The 18,726-nt window shown below is 42.2% G+C and overlaps 1 protein-coding gene across 1 annotated transcript; it reads right to left on the bottom strand.

The window, feature by feature from the left end:
• Window positions 1–9,221: 9,221 nt before the first annotated feature.
• Window positions 9,222–18,524, bottom strand: SIX4 (SIX homeobox 4). The gene is made up of 3 exons (XM_045566169.1): window positions 17,656–18,524; window positions 13,952–14,640; window positions 9,222–10,153 (listed from the first exon to the last, which is right to left on the bottom strand). Exons 1-3 carry the CDS (start codon window positions 18,522–18,524, stop codon window positions 9,357–9,359), a joined length of 2,355 nt encoding a protein of 784 aa, XP_045422125.1. The 3' UTR covers window positions 9,222–9,356.
• Window positions 18,525–18,726: the final 202 nt, after the last annotated feature.

Here is an 18,726-nt window from a genome sequence, read left to right as displayed (position 1 = left end):
TGAGATTGTATGTATTCTTAAATCTTGTATGTGTTCATTGGAGAGATTTTGGAAAACCTACTTAGTATGATTGGGATACGATACTCCAGCACATTTTAAGATTAAGACTCCTGATAATTATTCATGCAGGGACAGGATTTAATCCATCCCCATTCCCATTTAGTGCTAATAAAATAAATTTGCTGGCCAGGCATTGTGGCTCATGCCTGTAATCCTAGCACTTTGGGAGGCAGAGGCAGGAGGATTGCTCGAGGCCAGAGTTCAAGATCAACCTGAGCAACAGCAAGACCCCATCTGTACAAAAAAAAAAAAAAAGAAAAATTTGCTGAGCATGGTGGCACACACCTGTAGTCCCAGCTACTCAAGAGGCTGAAGCAGGGGGAGACGGAGGCAAGAGGATCACTTGAGCCCACATGTTTGAGATTGCAGTGTGCTATGATGATGCCACTGTACTCCAGCCCCAGGTGACAGAGCAAGACCCTGTTTCAAAAAAAAAGAGAAAAAAGAAAAAAAATTGCCAAGTAACCAGTAATACATTTATACTAAGATATCTAAGGTCATTCATTTGTTAAAGAACACAAGCAAGAATATACTTATTAAATAAAATGAATATAAATTTTTATTATATTTTCTAATTTTTGACAAAATGTATATTTTAGGTTTCTCCTTAGCACATCTCCTAAGTAGCTCACATCTTAAAAAAAAAAACAAGCCAACAACCAAACAACCCTTGTTTTTCTATGGCTAGTTTTTATGGTTTCATTATAGCTAATGACTTATCTTTTCAGTACACTTTATTTTTGTTTTGTTTTGTTTTTGTTTTGTTTTTGTTTGGTTTTTTTTTATTTCAGCTCTTCATGGGGGTACAAAAGCTCAGGTTATATACATTGTCCGTGTCCCGCCCATCCCCCTGAGTCAGAGCCTCAAGTGTGTCCATTCTCCAGACAGTGCGCCTGGCACTCACCATGTAGTCATAGCTCCATCCCCTCCCCCCACCCCCCACCTCCCCGAGTCAGCACCTTCAAGCATGACCATTCCCCAGATGGTGCGCAACGCACTCATCATGTAGGCATACACCCATCCCCTCCCCGCACCCCCAGTCTCAGTCTGATATCCAACTGGTATCCTTCCCTGATGTGCATTTAGGTGATGATCAGGGAAACCAGTTTTCTGGTGAGTACATGTGATGCTTGTTTTTCCATTCTTTGGATACTTCACTTAATACAATGGGTTCCAACTCTCTCCAGGAGAACGAAAGAGATGTCGTATCACCGTTATTTCTTATAGCTGAGTAGTACTCCATGGTATACATATATCACAGTTTACTAATCCATTCGTGGATTGATGGGTACTTGGGTTCAGTACACTTTGAATACTCTGGAAGGGAATTTTCCCAGGCTCTCGGTAAGATAGGTGTGAGGGAAACTACACTGATAATTGCTTTCAGAGGCTCCAACAGCTTAGATTCCACTATACGGTCCTTGATATCCAGCAGGGAAGTGGAACATACAAAGAAGGAAACGGATAAAGGGTGACAGTATACCTGCCCCTCCTCTTACCCATCCTTCCCTCCCCGTCCCCCAAGTACACACACACACACACACACACACACACACACACGAATGCCTGCTGCACTTAGAAATAGGGAATACCTTGCTCAGTTTTATTAATCTACAATTTATCATCCATTATTACAGCTTGGTTCTTTGGTCTGTAAAAGTCTTCCTTAAAGTGCAAATTCCACTGGGCTGGAAGGTTGAGATCATCATATCTTAAACTGTTAACCACCAACACCATGGCTATTATTGAAGGTACTTGGGGAAGTAGAGCAATGCCTGAGGGAGAGGCAAGAACAAAGACGAGACTGGTGAAGTGGGTGGATGAGTATAAAACCAGACCTGCCTCACCTAGCTGTACACCTCTAAGTGATCATAGTGGGTCACAGGTTGTTGACCCCAAAGCAATTATTTTATCTTACATTTGTAGCCTTTGGCAAGTCACTGGGTACTTTCACTCTGTAATTGATTGGATCTTAACTCTTTGGGGTAAGTGCATTTAATTAAACCTTTTTCTTTTCTTATAACTGCATTAATCTCAAATATAATTATATCCAACATACCCATATCACAGAAGAAACATGGGTCCCAGAGAGGTGAACTGATATTTCCTAAATCTCAAGGCAAATTAGAACTCAGATTTCCTGATGCCTAACTACGTTTCATTTACTATTCCTCATAGACTCTTTAGAATCTGCTCAGTTCAAATACAAGTAATATCAATATGTCCACAGAGAGTATTTTTAGAAAGTGTATCTATACAAAAGTATAAATAGCTTTCCTGTACATCACCACTATTTTGAAACATTGATCTAAAAAGGCACACACATACAAAAGGCTCAGTGTGCAATGCTCACTTGTCTGTCAATCTTCAGCCAACCTCTATTATCTGAAACACGGCCTCAGACTCGCAAGTGGAAAAACCTTGCAGAAGTAAGGAAAATAATTACCATAAAGACCATCCACTAATGATAGAAGATTCAAAGAACCACTCTCAGGCTCTACCCCAAAATGATTTGATTTATTTTTGTACTCTAAATAGGGATAAATAACATTTAACCAGTTTAACCATATAGTCTCCTAATCCATAGCAGTGAAATGATTTAAAAGGATGGATGACTGTTAGAGTCACAATTCATTCAACAGATAATTTTTAAGTGACTACTATATCCTATGTATAATACTAAATGCCAGAAAACAAAGAAGAAAGTGCAAAGAGGCAAACACATATTTATAGTGATACAAGTGCCACACTAAAGGAAGGTATAAATCCCTGTGTAATCACAGAAAGGGCCCTGCACAATTCTACTTATAAGGGTGAGACAAGGCTTCCTGGAAGATGTGACGCTGAGTGGGTCTTGGGGATTGGGTTGTTATGAAAGAACCTGGTCCCTTTTGGGCATGGTTTCAGAAGGCTAGAGGTGTGACTAGGCAGAGAGGCAGGGCCTGGATCTTGGGGGCTTTGTATGGTACGGGCTTTAAGCGGGATTTTGTAAGCAATGAAGAGCCATTGAAGATTTTAGACTGGAAAATGAGGCTGGGATAAGCCAAATTCTGAAAGTTCCATCTGGATGTAGTTGTAATGTGGCCAAAATGAAGACCAGACACGGGGTTAACAGGTAGGAGGCAGTTGTAATAATTCAGTTGAGCAATGATAAGTGCCTAAACTATAGAAGTAACCCTAGAAGTGGAGAGGGAGAAAGTGATTCAAAAGACAGTAAAAGAGCAGGCTTGATAGACATGTCATCTGATGGACATGGGAAGGAGAAAGAGAGAGAAGACTTCAAAGTGAATCCCAGATTTTTTGTTTGGTCAATTGGGTGAATAAATACTGTTAGAATGAGGAACACGGAGTGAGCAACAGGTTTAGGAAGAAAACAATAATTCAATTTTTCATATGTACGATCTTAGGTGACAGGGACATTCTGAAAATATCTATTAGGGAGCTACATTTACCAGCCTGGAGTTCAGGGGACAGGTTTAGGCTGGAACAATCACCCCTAGCAGCAGCAAATGACTTTGGCCAACAGTGGGAGGTAGAGGAGACAGTTTGGAGAGCACAAAATTCTGGGGACATTTGGAGGAAAACTGCTCTACATGTAGTTCAAGAGCACCTGAAGTATTTCCTGAGAGCTTAGGACATAGCAATAGTTTTCTAGTTCCTGCCCTCTTGTCCCATGCAATTCCATTCTCCAGAGTAGCCATGGTAACATCTTAAAGTGTAAATCATTATTATTACTTGCTTAAAAGCCACCAGTGGCTTCTCAGACTCACATCCAAACCCTATTTGGCACAGACCAATAAAGCTCTACCTGTGATCTGGCCCCTGCCTGCCTTTCTTGCTAGGTCTATTGCATGACTCCTGGAGTTAACAGTGTAATCCAGACACTGTGCTCCTCCCTCAGGGCCTTTGCATTTGCTGTTCCCAATGTCTACAATGTTCTTTTCTAGGTCTGCTGGCTGGCTGCCTCTCGCCATTCAAACATCTCTGCTGAAATATTACTTTGACCAATCTATGTCTCTCAACCTACCATTCCCCATTCTCAATCTCATTACCTTTTGTTATTAACTTCATAGCACTGACCATTATCTGAATGTATCTTATTTCTTTACCATCTACTGTATTGGAAATGGTGATGTGCAAGGGTAAATTTTCAGATTTATTGTTTCTTAAGGGAAACTGGAAATGTGGGAGGGAATCATATAGCTGAAGGTTTTGAATTCTCATTGAGGGGTTTTATTTAATTTGCTAGTTTCTCAGGAGCCACAAAAATGTTTTTGTAGGCCGGGCACGGTGGCTCACGCCTGTAATCCTAGCACTCTGGGAGGCCGAGGTGGGCAGATCGTTTGAGCTCAGGAGTTCGAGACCAGCCTGAGGAAGAGCGAGACCCCGTCTCTACTAAAAATAGAAAGAAATTATCTGGCCAACTAAAATATATATAGAAAAAAAAAATTAGCCGGGCATGGTGGTGCATGCCTGTAGTCCCAGCTACTCGGGAGGCTGAGGCAGTAGGATCGCTTAAGCCCAGGAGTTTGAGCGATCCTACTGCCTGATTGCTGTGAGCTAGGCTGACGCCACGGCACTCACTCTAGCCTGGGCAACAAAGCAAGACTCTGTCTCAAAAAAAAAAAAATGTTTTTGTAGGGCAGTGACCTTGTCAAATGTTTAAAAATATTTGGTTAAAATATTACAAAAATGTAACCACTCCACAATCTTGACCCCTATACTCATTTACTGAGACACTATTCATGTTAACTGGTTTAACTACATAGAAAATAAGCTGCGCATTGTGGCTCATGCCTGTAATCCCAGCAATTCAGGAGGCTGAGGTGAAAGGATTGCTTGAGCCCAAGAGTTTGAGGCTGCAGTGAGCTATGTATGAGCGTGCCACTGCATTCTAGCCTGGGTGATAGAGTGAGACCCTGTTTCTCTGACTAAATAAATAAATTGCTAAATAAATAAACTGAATGACAAGAATATAAAAGTCTAGACATAATATCTGAAATTAATTTGTTGGCTTTAACTAGTTTTACAGAATTATGCAATTGATCCCCAATGCATTTTATGAGTCTCCCCTCTGTTTCAGTGTTGGAAGCATAGAAAATTACATGGCATGTAATTTTAAAATTAGAGTCAAACTGTACCAAGGCTAAGTCTTCTACACACTAAGCAGCAATGCAGTTCTGCCCATAACTTTCAATTAAACCACTGGTGGACCTAACTGTAGTGTAACAAGACTTTGGCTAAAGATAGTATTCTAGGGATGCTTGATACCGAGCTCTTTCAATCAGGTTGGGAATAGAAGAGTCTTTGGACCCTTCAATTTAATTCCATTAAACCTTTTAGAGTACCTACTATGTGCCAGATACCACATTCAGCTCTTGGGACACAAAAATGAGTAAGGCACATTTCTTCCCTTTAAGGAGGATGAAATTTAATACGACAGCTCTGAGTACCTAGTACAGTTAATTGCACAATTCTATACAAAAACCAACAGATTTTTTTTTTCCAAATTACTCCAGTTGGTCTTATAAATATTTGCCAGCCTTTGAAATGTGTGGGGTTTTATTCTTACTCTTTTCTACTTTTCCAGGGATAAATAAAAGCCAACATTTCCTGTTTTTTGCCTAGTAAGATGGGTTACTCATATTTTAAAAAACACAGTATTCCCCAAATAATTTTTACTACAAGGTATGTATAAATATAAAGTTTATTTAGCATAGTGTTTAGAAAAATAAGTTCACATCATTTCAGAAAACAAATAAAACACTTAATTGTCCAGGCATAAACCCCCATTACAGTACAACATACATACTTTAGATCTCTTTGGTTGGGCAATTAAGCACAGAAATGTTCTGGGACATGCTCTGTGTGCCATCACCTAACAGTGCAGTAAAGACTCTGTTACCTCACCCCATGATATACATTCTGTATAGAGTTTCTCTTTATGTAAGGCACAGTAAAACCATATTGAGTATATAACTGGTTGCCTCTAAACATACAGTACATGCAACAAAAGAATAAAATTTTTTTGAGAACCCTGAAGCCAAAAGAGTCACATGCTATACAATTTTGATTAAATGTATGGTGGTAATGCTAATTTAAATTAACATGAAATGTATCAATTAGATACCAAGTAACCATTAGGCTCTATTGTCTAAATCTTAGGAAGACGTTAAAAACATCTTGTGTAAAATGTAATTCTTTTCCCCACAGTTTTCCTGAATTATTTTTATTATGAGATGATCCGTCAAAACATTTTAAAGAATGAAGAACTGGTGGCTATGTACTAATGCACACTTGCCTAGCATGTAGCAGGGCAGGCTGCAACACATGCCCAATAATCCAACTTTTAACATGCAAGATACAAGGGCATATACAGGGAGATTTAAGGTCAGTGTGTGATTTAACTACAGATTTTTATCTATGGCTATAACATCTACCTGCCTTTCATAACACAAGAAAGGCACTGAAACGTGTACAATTCAGAGTCTTTTCATTACTATAAATATACATGAGATATAAAGCAGTACAACACAGGTGCTCTCGTTTGAGGAACAAATGCACCTTCTCTTTAAACAATAGACTGTCCTTTACTAAATGTAACTAAGAGCTAAATGCCAAATCTGGCTGATAGAGTGCATAGATAGAGAGGCTTACACCAAAAATCCCACAGCCAGCAGCAGGGGTTGGGGTTTGCAGGAAGTTATTTACCCCTATTCTGATCTTCGGGGATCATTGGAGGGTCATTTGCAGCATCTTCAAGCATTGGTTTATGTAAGAGGGAAATTCTGCCACATGAACTCCAAGGGTTCTGAGTCTGGCCCTTAGTGTTGCAAAAAACATTTGCAATGCTGTGCAAGGAGATCATGGGGTTTATCTTATTCCATTCACATCTATATGGGCTATATACCAACTGGCCCTTATTTTATTGAATAGAAAAGAACAATAAATTCTTATAATGTGCATTGAATCTTACCTGGTATATTGTATAGCTACCTGGAGTAATTGTAGGGTTATAATTACATCATGTTGGGAGTATGAATGGGTTTCCTAGGTAAGTTTTGAGTTTTGTGCTATCTTTTCTTTCTTATAGGGAGAAAAGAGGAAGAACTCTGAATAAAGAGGCTTATTACACTTTTGGAAAACAAATAAAACTTTTCCAGTTATATATATATGACATATATAACTTTTTAAACTTTCCATATCCCTTATTGGATGGGTATTTTAAAATAATTAGCAAACTCTTGATATCTGCAGCAATCAAGTGGAAAACATTATTTTTATGTAAACTACACTACAGAACCACGTAATTCATCTCAGTAACATGATCAGGACACACCCAAAGAAAAAAACAAGCTCTCTAAGTAGTGGTAGAGTGGAAAAGAACTCCAAAACACCTGACTCTGTAAAACACAAAACAAAAACATGTTTCAGCAGTTTAGGAACATTCACCAATTCTATTTAAAAAAAAGGATGTAAATTCTTTATTAAAATGATGGGAGAATTCTTCATAGGGTTCCTCATATCTATGTCTGTAAGTTCCATTTACTATAACAGCCAAAGTTAAATCCTTTATGTCCCTTATGCTTGGCTGATTGGCATGTAGAGATATCCAGAGTGGACCCTTTTTTCTGATCATTAGAAAAGCAAGATATGATAACATCTTTATGTTCAACACTTTAAGTCATCTCTGAAGAGATCATTTTCTCACTTTTCTGGCTTTTCAGAGACCAGAGAGTAACTTTACTCACTACATAAATGTATTTGCGTTGTTACATCTTGTGTTCAGAGTCCTGATAAAAACTGTAACCACAGCTCACAACATTATCAAACAAGCTTCTTACAGAAACCCAAAAGATTTACTTTTAAAGAAGACTTGATAATATAGTGCAAACAACAGTCATGTGTAACAATAGATTCAAAACATTTAGAACTAAGTTTTAACAGGACAGGATTTTGCTCAATAGAGTTTACATATTCTTTCTTTACAACAGTTGTTTTCATAGCCTGCAGAATTGATTTTACATGGTATCTATAACGTGATTATATTTGTAATGAAAAACATCAACAATAATTAGTTGTTCAACCATTTGCATGATAAACATTATCTATAATATTTAGTGAAACTTAAGTTCTTCAGATTTAAAGCAATTTTGTGGTGAAATTAACCCTGTTAGATAGTAGAAAAGAACCATTAGTGCTTCTGCTGACACTTCTGTACCTTACTACTAATAAAAAGGCCACAAGGTAAAAAGGCACATAGAATTCTATAGAAAACATATTTAAATGAATCAGAGTTGCTAAATAAGGAATAAAGATGTGAAAAAAAGTACCAAAATTCCAATATTGGGAATTAGATTTCCTGTTTCAGTGTTATTAATATTGACCTTAGTTTACTCCTGATAAAAATCATTTTACTTTTAAAATCCTACAAAAAGTAAAACTTTGTTGGAAACAACTATGTTCACTTCCTGTTCAAACAATAAAAATAAATTAAACAGTAAGAAAACATTTTTCTTTTCAGTTCATAGCGCCTGAAGTATAAGAGAAACATATACAGTATAAATAAAATTCACTGTACTCAAATCCTGCTTATAGAACTGATATATTTACATTCATGCTGAAGTTTGTTTCAGAGTTTTTAGTGGAGTTTCAAACTTTCTCAGCCACACTGAACTATTAGCAATCACATTTGGAAATATGTAGAGACTTAAACCAAGGCTCTCAAAAATGCTGAAAATGTGTGTATGTGTATATAAGTGGCTTAAATATACAAATGTTTACATTTAATATATATATTTAAGCTACTTAACTTCAAAAATACACCCTTAGCATAGTCTGGAGTACCATTTATGTTTCTTAACCATATCAATGCCCATGGAGTAAAGGTAAACAAAAATAATTACATTGTTTCTAATGGTCTGCAGCTATATTTCATTTTCTATGTTATATGTATACATTTTTAATTTAAAAAACTATCAAGTTCCATTTTGACCTTAGAATTATATTAAGTCAATTAAATGATACATTTTAATGTGATACATTTCATCTTGTTCCTTTGTCTCCATCTATTTAAAAGAGAACATCACATGTGAACAAAAAGGCTGCAGTAATGCAGTTCTATTTCTGTATTATTAAACTGTGATCTTCATGCAGATCAACCTAACATCTCTTGAATGCATTTATTTGCAAAAGTATTTTCCTTTAAATGGGAAAATGCTTTATGTCCTTGGGGCTTCATGGAAAGATTTGCTGATGCCAAAAAAAAAAAAAAAGGCAGAGGGAGGAAATAAAATTTATAAGTCTTGCATATCTTCATCTAACTGGACAGTTTGGAGCTTGGCAAGCTCTTTTTTGTCTGTTTCGAGGTCTTCACAGACAGTCTCAACCATACCATCTAGGACATACTTGGATTTGGAGTCCAGCATCATTAAGCTACTAGTTGCTTTGCTTTCAGGATTTGGTAAGAAATTTTCTTTTATGTTAGCTACTGATTGTAGAACCAAACGATGTTCTCTGACAAAATCCTGGTGTACTGATGGGGAGGGGTGACCTACCTGGTCTTCAGTTGTAGGAACTATTTCCCCAAGGGCAGCCTGAGTCAGAGGGACTGACAATAGGTCTTGACCAGTAATAAGGGAGCAGTTCTGAAGAGTTGCATAGTTAGTGTTGCTGACAGATGTCACAGTAGATTTGCTTGCCACAGGTACAGACATTGGCTGGCTATCGGCAATGTCAGGGTTTAGCTCAGTGGGATTTAGCAGTGTAGGGGGAGTCAGGGAAAAATTGTGAGTTGGTGACACATTAACTAATGAGGAGGCCAGTGGATGAAGGCCACCGCCTGAGATATTTTCAGAAGACAGGTTTGCATTTACTGGTGCATTCTGATTGACAGGCATCAACTGAGAAAATACTAGGCTCCTCTCCAAGCCTTCCTGTTTCACAGATCCTATAGTCTGGCCTGAATTAGGAACAGTGTATACCACTGCACTGGGAGCAAGAGAACTCAAGAAAACCTTTCCTTGCTGGACTGTGGCAGACTCACTTGTAAATGTGCTCCCATCTGAAGTGCTTGAATTTACTGAAATATTACCTAGAAAAAATAAAGTACCAATTATCATCAATGGAAGTGATAAGGAAAGAAAAAGTTACAACTTTACCCACATGATTTTTTTCTCAGGAATAGTACTTATAAAGAAGCGATACTTCTATATAATGATTTAGCCCAATCCTGGTTCAGAATCACGTCCAACCTTTAAAACTACAGATTCCTAGGCTCTACTGCTTGAAAGGTTGACTCAGTAAATCCTAGAATAGCTGTATTTTTACCTCACAAGTAATTATGACGACCAAACTGGAGTGAGAACTACTGGTTTAAGAACCAAGTGTGAAAAAAAAAGATTTTTTCCAAGTTCTTGATTTCAGTCAAATTTTTGGTTTATTATTACCAACTTGGTATCTCTTAATTAGTTGATAGTTATTGCCAGTTCTGCCAGTTAGAACTAGAAAACAAAAATGCCTTTGTTCAGGACAGCTAAGTAACTGACATAAACTATAAATAAAAACAAGGAAAATACCACATAAAATGAGTTACCTAGGGGCTTAAAAGTTAACCATATAAACCTGAATAGACAAGATGCACACTTTTACTAAACCATAAAGCAATGTCAAGTCAACAAAACATTCAGAGGTTTTTTTCTTCCCTTTTGTTGTAACCATTCTGAATTTTCAGTGTTGTAGCAATATGAAGAATTAATGGTAACATTGAAATGTGCTTTCTAAAATAGGTATTAAAATTAAAGGACCAGAGCTAATGCTTCTCTAAAAGGTTTGTATCTTTTGAGGCACATACCATAATAGTCTGTAGTGATCAGAAGTAGAAAAAAAAATTTAAGTGGAAAGCTGAGATGTTCAAATCAGATAACTCAGACAATGTAGACAAATTCTACTCCCCCAACCACCACCATCAAATGAAACCTTTTTCTTTCTTAGTCTTTACATAGGCACAGTGAAATGATGGCAATTAGATGATCTAGGCCTTTAAATCTTGCCATTGAAGGAAAGGTAAATTTGAGAGGAATTTTGTAATTGAATCCAGATGGTCTTTTTACCCTGATTTTGAATTAGATGTTCAGTAAACTCTTTTTTGAGAAATTAGCTCAATGTTAAAGGTAATTAATTCACCTAAAACATTTTCCTTCTTGAATTATTAGAATAAATGTGATTGTATTACCACCTACATTGATAAATGTGACAGGATTGTCTTTCAAACATTTTTAAGCACCCTAAATGCAATGTCTTTAAATGAAAAAAGAAAAGGAAAACATTGAATTTGAACTCTCAAAAAATATAAACACTAGAAAGTATTCATCACAGAAATATTGATGTTAAGAAAAACATTTCTAGGTATGTTTGGGTTATTCCCTAACATAAATGTTTGTTTCAAGCCACATAAATGAAAAAACTGCTTTTATATGAAAATGTTTTACTTCAAGTTAGGCACGCTTTAAAAGTCTCATAGGCTGCTAAATTGCAGCAAAAAACCTCAAATAGATATTTATTTTGTTGTGTGTATGTCTTAAATTGTTTACCAGTGTATATGTGAACAAAATGATTATTTTTTATAGAGCCATAAATATAATACATGCAACATTTCCCCAACTGCTGTTGAATACAAATATTTCTGTATTTGTAGAAATTAGAACATATAAATTAAGAAGGAAAAACAGATATGATCTAAAATTTGATTTTTAAGTACAACTGTGATTGCATTACAACTTAAACAATAATTTAAAAACCAGGAAAAAGTATCCACCTGAAAAATCATATAGGCACAAAATATAACTTTGTAATGATAAGAAAAGAACCTTTTCTTACATTATAAAGTGAGTAAAAGATATATTCTATTTTTCCATATAAATCCTAACTGTAGAAAGGTATGTCTACCTTGTCTAGACATTTTAAAGAATGGTTCAGTATCTGTTTTTGAGAAAGGATAAATCCCCAAAATGCTTTATTGAGAACTGAAATATTAATACATAACTACTATAAAGAAACGTTGCTTATTGGACCTATCTGGTTAAACTTATCCTTCAACTCACCCAAACTGTCTAAGAATTGGCAGCCCCATCTCTTGATCTTAGCTATTTTAACTGAAAACCCTATTCTTATTCCTATTAAATGTCCCATTTAAAAAATTAGCTATTAGTTCACAATAATTTTCTATGGTTGCTCTTTTCTAGGCTACACATGAAAAGTATTTCTGCTTTTCTCCTCCGCCAAGGTATGTAACTCATACTTTCTGCTCAAATTTGTTGTCTTTACAATGTTACCTATTGTTTAGAAATTTTCCTAAAGAGAGAAAAGGGGTTCAATCCACATTAAATTATTGTAAAACTAAGCACTTTGGCTTTCCCTGTGGTTTTCATATTTTTGCCCTATGTTGGGTGGTGACTTAGCTTAACTCTTTCTATAACCTGGAACAAAGAAGAACTGAATAGTATGGGTGCAGGACTGTCATGTTTTACTACTGTATTACCTAAAGAGAAACAAATGTATGGAATGAAATTTATAACAATTTTTCCACTAATACTTTCAATATGCTGAAGCAGACCATAGTTGTATAAACAACAGAGTGGTGCATAAATTGATTTTTTTAGGGGGTAAAACCATTTTATAGGAAGCTGATCTTTAAGGTCAACAATCACTTATTTTGCTTTTGCAAAAATCTGGATTTTCATATTTGCCTACAAGAAGGCAAACGTGCATAACAAACATTTTCCACTCTTAAATTCAAGGTCTGTGCAACCTTCATTGATGCATTCTAACCATTCCCATTTCTTTTCCTTTTTGAGACAGAGCCTTGCTCTGATGCCCTGGGTAGAGAGAACTGGCATCATCATAGCTCACTGCAACCTCAAACTCCTGGGCTTAAGTGATCCTCCTGCCTCAGCCTCCCAAGTAGCTGGGATTACAGATGTGTGCCATGACAGCCAGCTAATTTTTCTATTTTTAGTAGAGACACGGTCTCACTCTTGCTCAGGCTGGTCTCAAACTCCTGAGCTCAAGCCATCCTCCTGCCTCTGTCTCCCAGAGCGCTAGGATTACGGGCATGAGATACTGTGCTTGGCCCATTCCTGTTTCTGTATAGACAAAATGACACACACAGTGGGATCCAGACTTGCCTCAAGTCAGTGGAGAACTGGCACATCAAACCTCAGGTTTCCCGAATTTCATTTAAGTGCTTTTTCTGTAGACTGTTGTTAGTAAAGCTACAAACATATAAAACAAGGCTTACTTTGTCTTCATAAATAAACTCACACATTTAGGGGGTGAGGATACATACAGAGCAATAGAAACCCAATCACATATTGCTCTGGTTTTCTTTTGGGTCTGTTAGTCTTAATTATAGGAGGAATATAATTCAAATACTATTGATCCAATCTTTTTAGCTTGTTCTAAAACAATTTTTGTCAAATAAATAACACTCAGGTAAACGGTACATTCTTAGCAACTGCTTGCCTAATTCCATGTTCTTAGCAATTTTATTAATTTTTAATCTTAAAATGTCAAGCAGTAAGTTATTTTGTAAGTACTGATTGACTTACATTCCTGTAATTATAGAACTGGCAAGATTTGCTCTGAACTGTATTTTTCCATTCAGTTGTTGGGAAAATAAAAGCTCATCCTCATGATGTAAGGGAATCAAGCAAGCTGGATATTACATGGGTGTTGTGAAGGAGGAGAATCATATTAAGGTTATTCTGCAGCTTTGGCAGCCAATAAAGTATCTGAAAAGGGACATCAATCTATAGCTCTCACTAAATGCATCATTTACAACAGCAGACCAAAATATTTGCTGGTGCATTATGGTACCAAATGAAACTTTTACCTTGTGAAGCTGCCACTGAGACAGGAGGCAGCTGCAGTGGAGAAAATCCAATGCTCCCATTAAGGAACTGGCCGTTTGCTCCGGAATTGGGGATCTGGACAATGCCATACTGGTTAATTTGCACTGGTGCAGTAAAAGTCACTACAGAGCCCCCATCCTGGGAAGCTGCTGTTTGAATGCCTTCTCTTTTCACCTCAGTGCTGGGTATCAGCCCTGGGAATGACACAGGGGCACTGGGGCTGTAGGAGGTGGTAGCTGCTGAGTTAGCTGCAGAACTCTGGAGGACTTTGAATTCCTTCACATCCTGGGAGGTAGACCCCAGTATGTCGGTCATGGATATACCATTGCTCACAATGTTTGATGACATTTTTGGTGGGTTCAGTGACACTGTCTGTGTATTTCCCACATTTAATCCATTAAGGATAACTCCACTGGGTCCCTGAATAAAAGAGTTACCATTAAGGAAGACAGGTGAAGTACTTGCAGGTACCAAGCTTCCATTCAACAAAACTCCAGAAGAGCTTAATGATATCTTAGCATTTCCAATTTGTTGCATATATACTGGCTCCATATGACTGGAAAGGCTGAGGTTGGTGACACCATCGGATGAACTGGAGAGTGGGTGAGGAGACAAATCCTCATGTCCCTTGCTGGATTCATCCTCGGTGCTGGGATTGCCATCTGACTCACTGTACAGAGGGGGAAATCAAGACATTCAGAAGGTCAGGGGGATGACATTCTTCGCAGTGCCATTTGTTTGGAAAACCAGCTTCTAAACCTATTAAAGGCAGTATTTAAGGAAAGCACAGCAGGATGTCTGCTAGTCCTGTTTAAACTAGGAAGCCTTTCAGCAGATTCTGACCAGACAGAGAATCTGGGAAGATGAAAATTCAGCTAATAGTACTTATAGGAGAATAATATTTGTTTTTAAAGCATTGAAGTGCTATTCCTTTTTTTTTTTTATTTCAGCTCATCATGGGGGTACATATGTTCAGGTTATATGCAATGTCCATGTCCTGCCCATCCCCCCGAGTCAGAGCCTCAAGCGTGTCCATTCACCAGACAGTTCGCCTGGCACTCACCATGTAGTCATACCTCCATCCCCTCCCCCCACCCCCCACCTCCCCGAGTCTGTACCCTCAAGCATGACCATTCCCCAGACGGTGCGCAATGCACTCATCATGTAGGCATACACCCATCCCCTCCCCCCCCCGTCTCAGTCTGATATCTAATTGGTACCCTTCCCCGATGTGCATTTAGGTGTGAAGTGCTATTCCTTACTGTTAAATATGCTGCTACTTATACCATAGAAAAAAACTCATCAAATGAGGTGGTCAGTCTTCCCTGTTCAGGAACTCCTTCCCCTCCCCGCCAATCAATTCAGATTAGTGTTATTTTGAGAGTAAATGAAACTGTCAAAGGAGCAGGAGGTGGGAAGTGTTTGGCTTTATTTGTCAGTTAGTTAACAAGAGATCATTTTCTCACCTGCTCCCAAACTTCTACTCCACCAGACTGACAACTCTCTCATTCAACAAAGTGGCTGTCCTTGTATGTAGGAAAGGCACTTTCAACCCAAGGACAGTTATGTGCAGTCGCCTTTGAATCCAAAGGAAGCCATAGGGGCCTATTTAACAAACACCATCCAGTGTCCTGGTGAAGTGGGAGGGAAAGGGTGTGGGTCACTCAGCGGCCTTTTAACTATCGGACCCCGTCCCCAGTGTCCTCCTTCCCTCTGTTCCAGGCAGGACTGCGTTCCTCAGCTTCCCGACTTGTGGGAAATACCAAATTGGGTTTGGGGGAGTAGTGGGAGGTTCCCATTTGGTCTGAGACTGGGAGGGGGAGCAAGGAGGAGTAGAACAGAGGCAGTTTGGAAGCGAGGCAGGACTTGGCCCAGCAGAGGATCCTGCAGTGCCCCATGGTCGGTTAACTTTCATGCTGAGAGGAGGGGATTACCCGGGTTTTGGGCTGCGGGGCCAGGAGCGCAGAAAGCGCTTTGATTTACGAGCTGAGGCTGAGCTGCCGTCGCCGTCTGCGAGGTGACTCACCGGGGGTGCGGGTGGGAGGTAGATCGGCAGAGGGGCCTAAACCAGGCAACTGGGCTGGGGGCAGGGGTGTGAAGTTAGTGGGGGAGTCCGGGGGAGACCCAGGGAGAGCGCCAGTCTTGGGAGCAGAGGCGTCAGGGTAGTTGGCCTGAGCGCGGTGCCACCTCCCTACCCTCTGCCCTCAGCCCAGCGGATTCCGACCGTGCTCCGAGCGGGGATCCGCGGCCGGGGATCCGCGGCCTGGGGGCAGGTGCTTTGGCGTAACCAACGCGCTTTCTCTCAGTCTCTCCGTATTTCTGCGGAAGGATGTAGGCATGTCGCGGTGCGCATTTTGTTTTGGTTACCGCGAGGCCCAAGTCCCGCACGGCGCCTCTCTCCCAGCCTTGGGCGAGGAACGCCGGAGCCATCAGACCCCCACAGGGGCGCAAGAGCTGCCAAGTGCCGGCTGAGGCCGGCTCTGGAATGCGCCGGCCGATCACCTTCACCTGGCCCAGGCGGGCTGGTTCCCTGGCTCCCAGGTTACTTCCCCGAGTAGAACCTTCGAGCTGCTTTTGGATTCTTTCACTCCTATCCCCGCGGGGCTGGAGACACCATCTCTTTAGGCGACCTTCTCCTTACTTTGCCTCGTCCAGCAATACACATAAACACGTACACCAAGTGTCTGACTGGGGAAGGTGCACAAAAGAGGCGGAAAATCCAATATTTTCTACTAGAGGGGAAAACACCCTGCCAGTCAAAAAGTTCAAACCCGATAGGGTGGGCGCTCAAGGAGGTGTTGAGCTGACAGCGCTCCCTCTCCTTTCCGGCTGCCCGCCTTAAGCCAGCCTGTCCCCCACCCCCCACCACCGTACCAGGAGGGAGCCAAGCAGTATTAGGGGCCGAGGAAGCAGCCCTTTAGCTCTGCTACCCCGGCTGCGCTGAAACCCGATCCGAAGGAGTTCAGAATCAGGTTTCAAAACACGCCAGAGCCGAGCCGCACCAGCACCCCACGTTGCCGCGGCCGCGAAGGGAACCACAGCGGGCAGGGTGAATGATTAACTCTGTCATATGAAACCTCGACGTCCCCAGACCCCTTCTGTGCCGCCAGCCCCCACAGGATACTCCCCCCTCCAGAGCGGCCAGTACAACCTCCAGCACGGGCCTGGGGTGGGGGCAGCCGAACCCCGCGGATCCGGGAGCTTGTGCGCGCGCCGGGCCGGGTGGGACCCCGCGGAGGTGCAGACCCCGGCCAGCGCCGGCAGCCTCTGCGGGTCTTGGGCGGCGGTGAGAGCTGCCTTGCAGGCGTCCACACAGGCTTCCTTCGCCCCGCCAGAACCGGGGAGAGAGTGGCAACTTCAAAGCCAGCGGGATGGGGGTGGGAAGCCGGGCAGCAGTGACCAGCCGAGGTGGGGGCGGGGAAGGAGACCTAGGCGGGCGACGAGAAACTTCTGGGGGCGGAGGGGGAGGGTAAGAAGAAAGGTTCCCCCCGCCCCTCTCCTCCGCCACCGCCGCCGCCGCCCCCCTCGGCTGGTCGGGGAGCGAGGTGGGGGGCGGGGAGAGGTGGGCAGCCGGACCAGGCTGGTGGGGAAGGTAAGCGCCATGTTTGCGAGCACTAGGAGGAAAAGAAAGCTGGGAAGGGGGTGGGGGAGAGGAAGGGGGAGGAGGAGGAAAGTTGCTGCTCACCTTTTGGACTGGGTCTCGGAGGGGTTCCGGTCCCGCTGTCGCCGGTTCTTGAACCAGTTGCTGACCTGAGTGAGGGAGAGGCCGGTGATCTTGGCCAGGTGCCGCTTCTCAGCGGGCGAGGGGTAGCGATTCTGCTTGTAGAGCTCCTTGAGCGCGTTGCGCGACTTCTCCTTGAAACAATACACCGTCTCCTCGCCGTCCCAGATGGTGCGGGGCAGGGGGAATTTCCTGCGCAGCCGGTACTTGTCCACGGCGCCCAGCGGCCGGCCGCGGGCTCGCTCGGCCTCGGTGTAGCGCGCCTTGTACCAGAGCTGCTGCAGCAGCGGGTGGTTGGCCGACTCGAAGCTGTGGCTCTCGAGGATGCTGTAGAGCTCGGGGTAGATGCCCTGGTGGAAGGCCACGAGCGCCCGCGCCTTCAGCAGGCTCTCGTTGCCACGTAGCAGGTCGCTCTGGGGCAGGGACCACAGGAACCGGGCCAGGCGGTCCAAGTTGCCCCCCTGCTGCAGTGCCTCGCACACGCAGGCGACGTGGTCGGGCGAGAAGGCCAGCGGGGTCTGCGCGGCGGCGGCGGCGGCGGCAGCGTGGTGGTGCCTGCCCAGAAGTTCCGAGTGGAGTTGTACCTGATCCGCCGCCGCTCCGGCCGCCGCCGCCGCCACTGCCCCTTCCTCTCCGCTCACCGTGGCGGCGGCGGCCGCGGCGTCCCCCGGCTCCAGGGAGAAAGGAGCTGGAGCCGGGGGGCTCAGCCCCACCGCCGCGCCCCCCGCCACTTCTTGGTGCGCCTCCTGCCCTTCCGAGGCGCTTTCCATCCCATTCTCCTGCTTGATGTCCGCCGCACTTGCAATCTGCCCGGTGGGGGAGGAAGAGGACATTTTTTGTTGTTTATTTTCCTCCCTCCCTCACTCCCTCGCACTCTTTTCCTCTTTCTTTCCCCCTCTCTTACTCCTCCTTCTTCGTCTCCCTCCCCCCTCCCCCCCTCCGGAAAGCCCACTCCCTCCCTCCCGGTTTCGGCTGGATCTGGCCGATCAGGTTTCCCCCCGGCCACGCAGTCACCATTAAGATAGCTGCTAGAGC

The sequence above is a fragment of the Lemur catta genome, chromosome 1, assembly GCF_020740605.2.
Source record: "Lemur catta isolate mLemCat1 chromosome 1, mLemCat1.pri, whole genome shotgun sequence".
Lineage (NCBI taxonomy): Eukaryota > Metazoa > Chordata > Mammalia > Primates > Lemuridae > Lemur > Lemur catta.
Note: the sequence above shows the minus strand (reverse complement) of the source record. Positions and strands in the feature narration are given on the sequence as shown.

What these genes read in the sequence shown, in the direction of transcription:
- SIX4 (XM_045566169.1), bottom strand. Translation starts at nt 18,524, where the DNA reads ATGTCCTCTTCCTCCCCCACCGGGCAGATTGCAAGTGCGGCGGACATC. An exon ending in TCCGAGACCCAGTCCAAAAG is followed by an intron (nt 14,641 to 17,655) that starts GTGAGCAGCAAC and finishes CCCTCTGTACAG; the next exon opens with TGAGTCAGATGGCAATCCCA. An exon ending in CTCAGTGGCAGCTTCACAAG is followed by an intron (nt 10,154 to 13,951) that starts GTAAAAGTTTCA and finishes TATTTTTTCTAG; the next exon opens with GTAATATTTCAGTAAATTCA.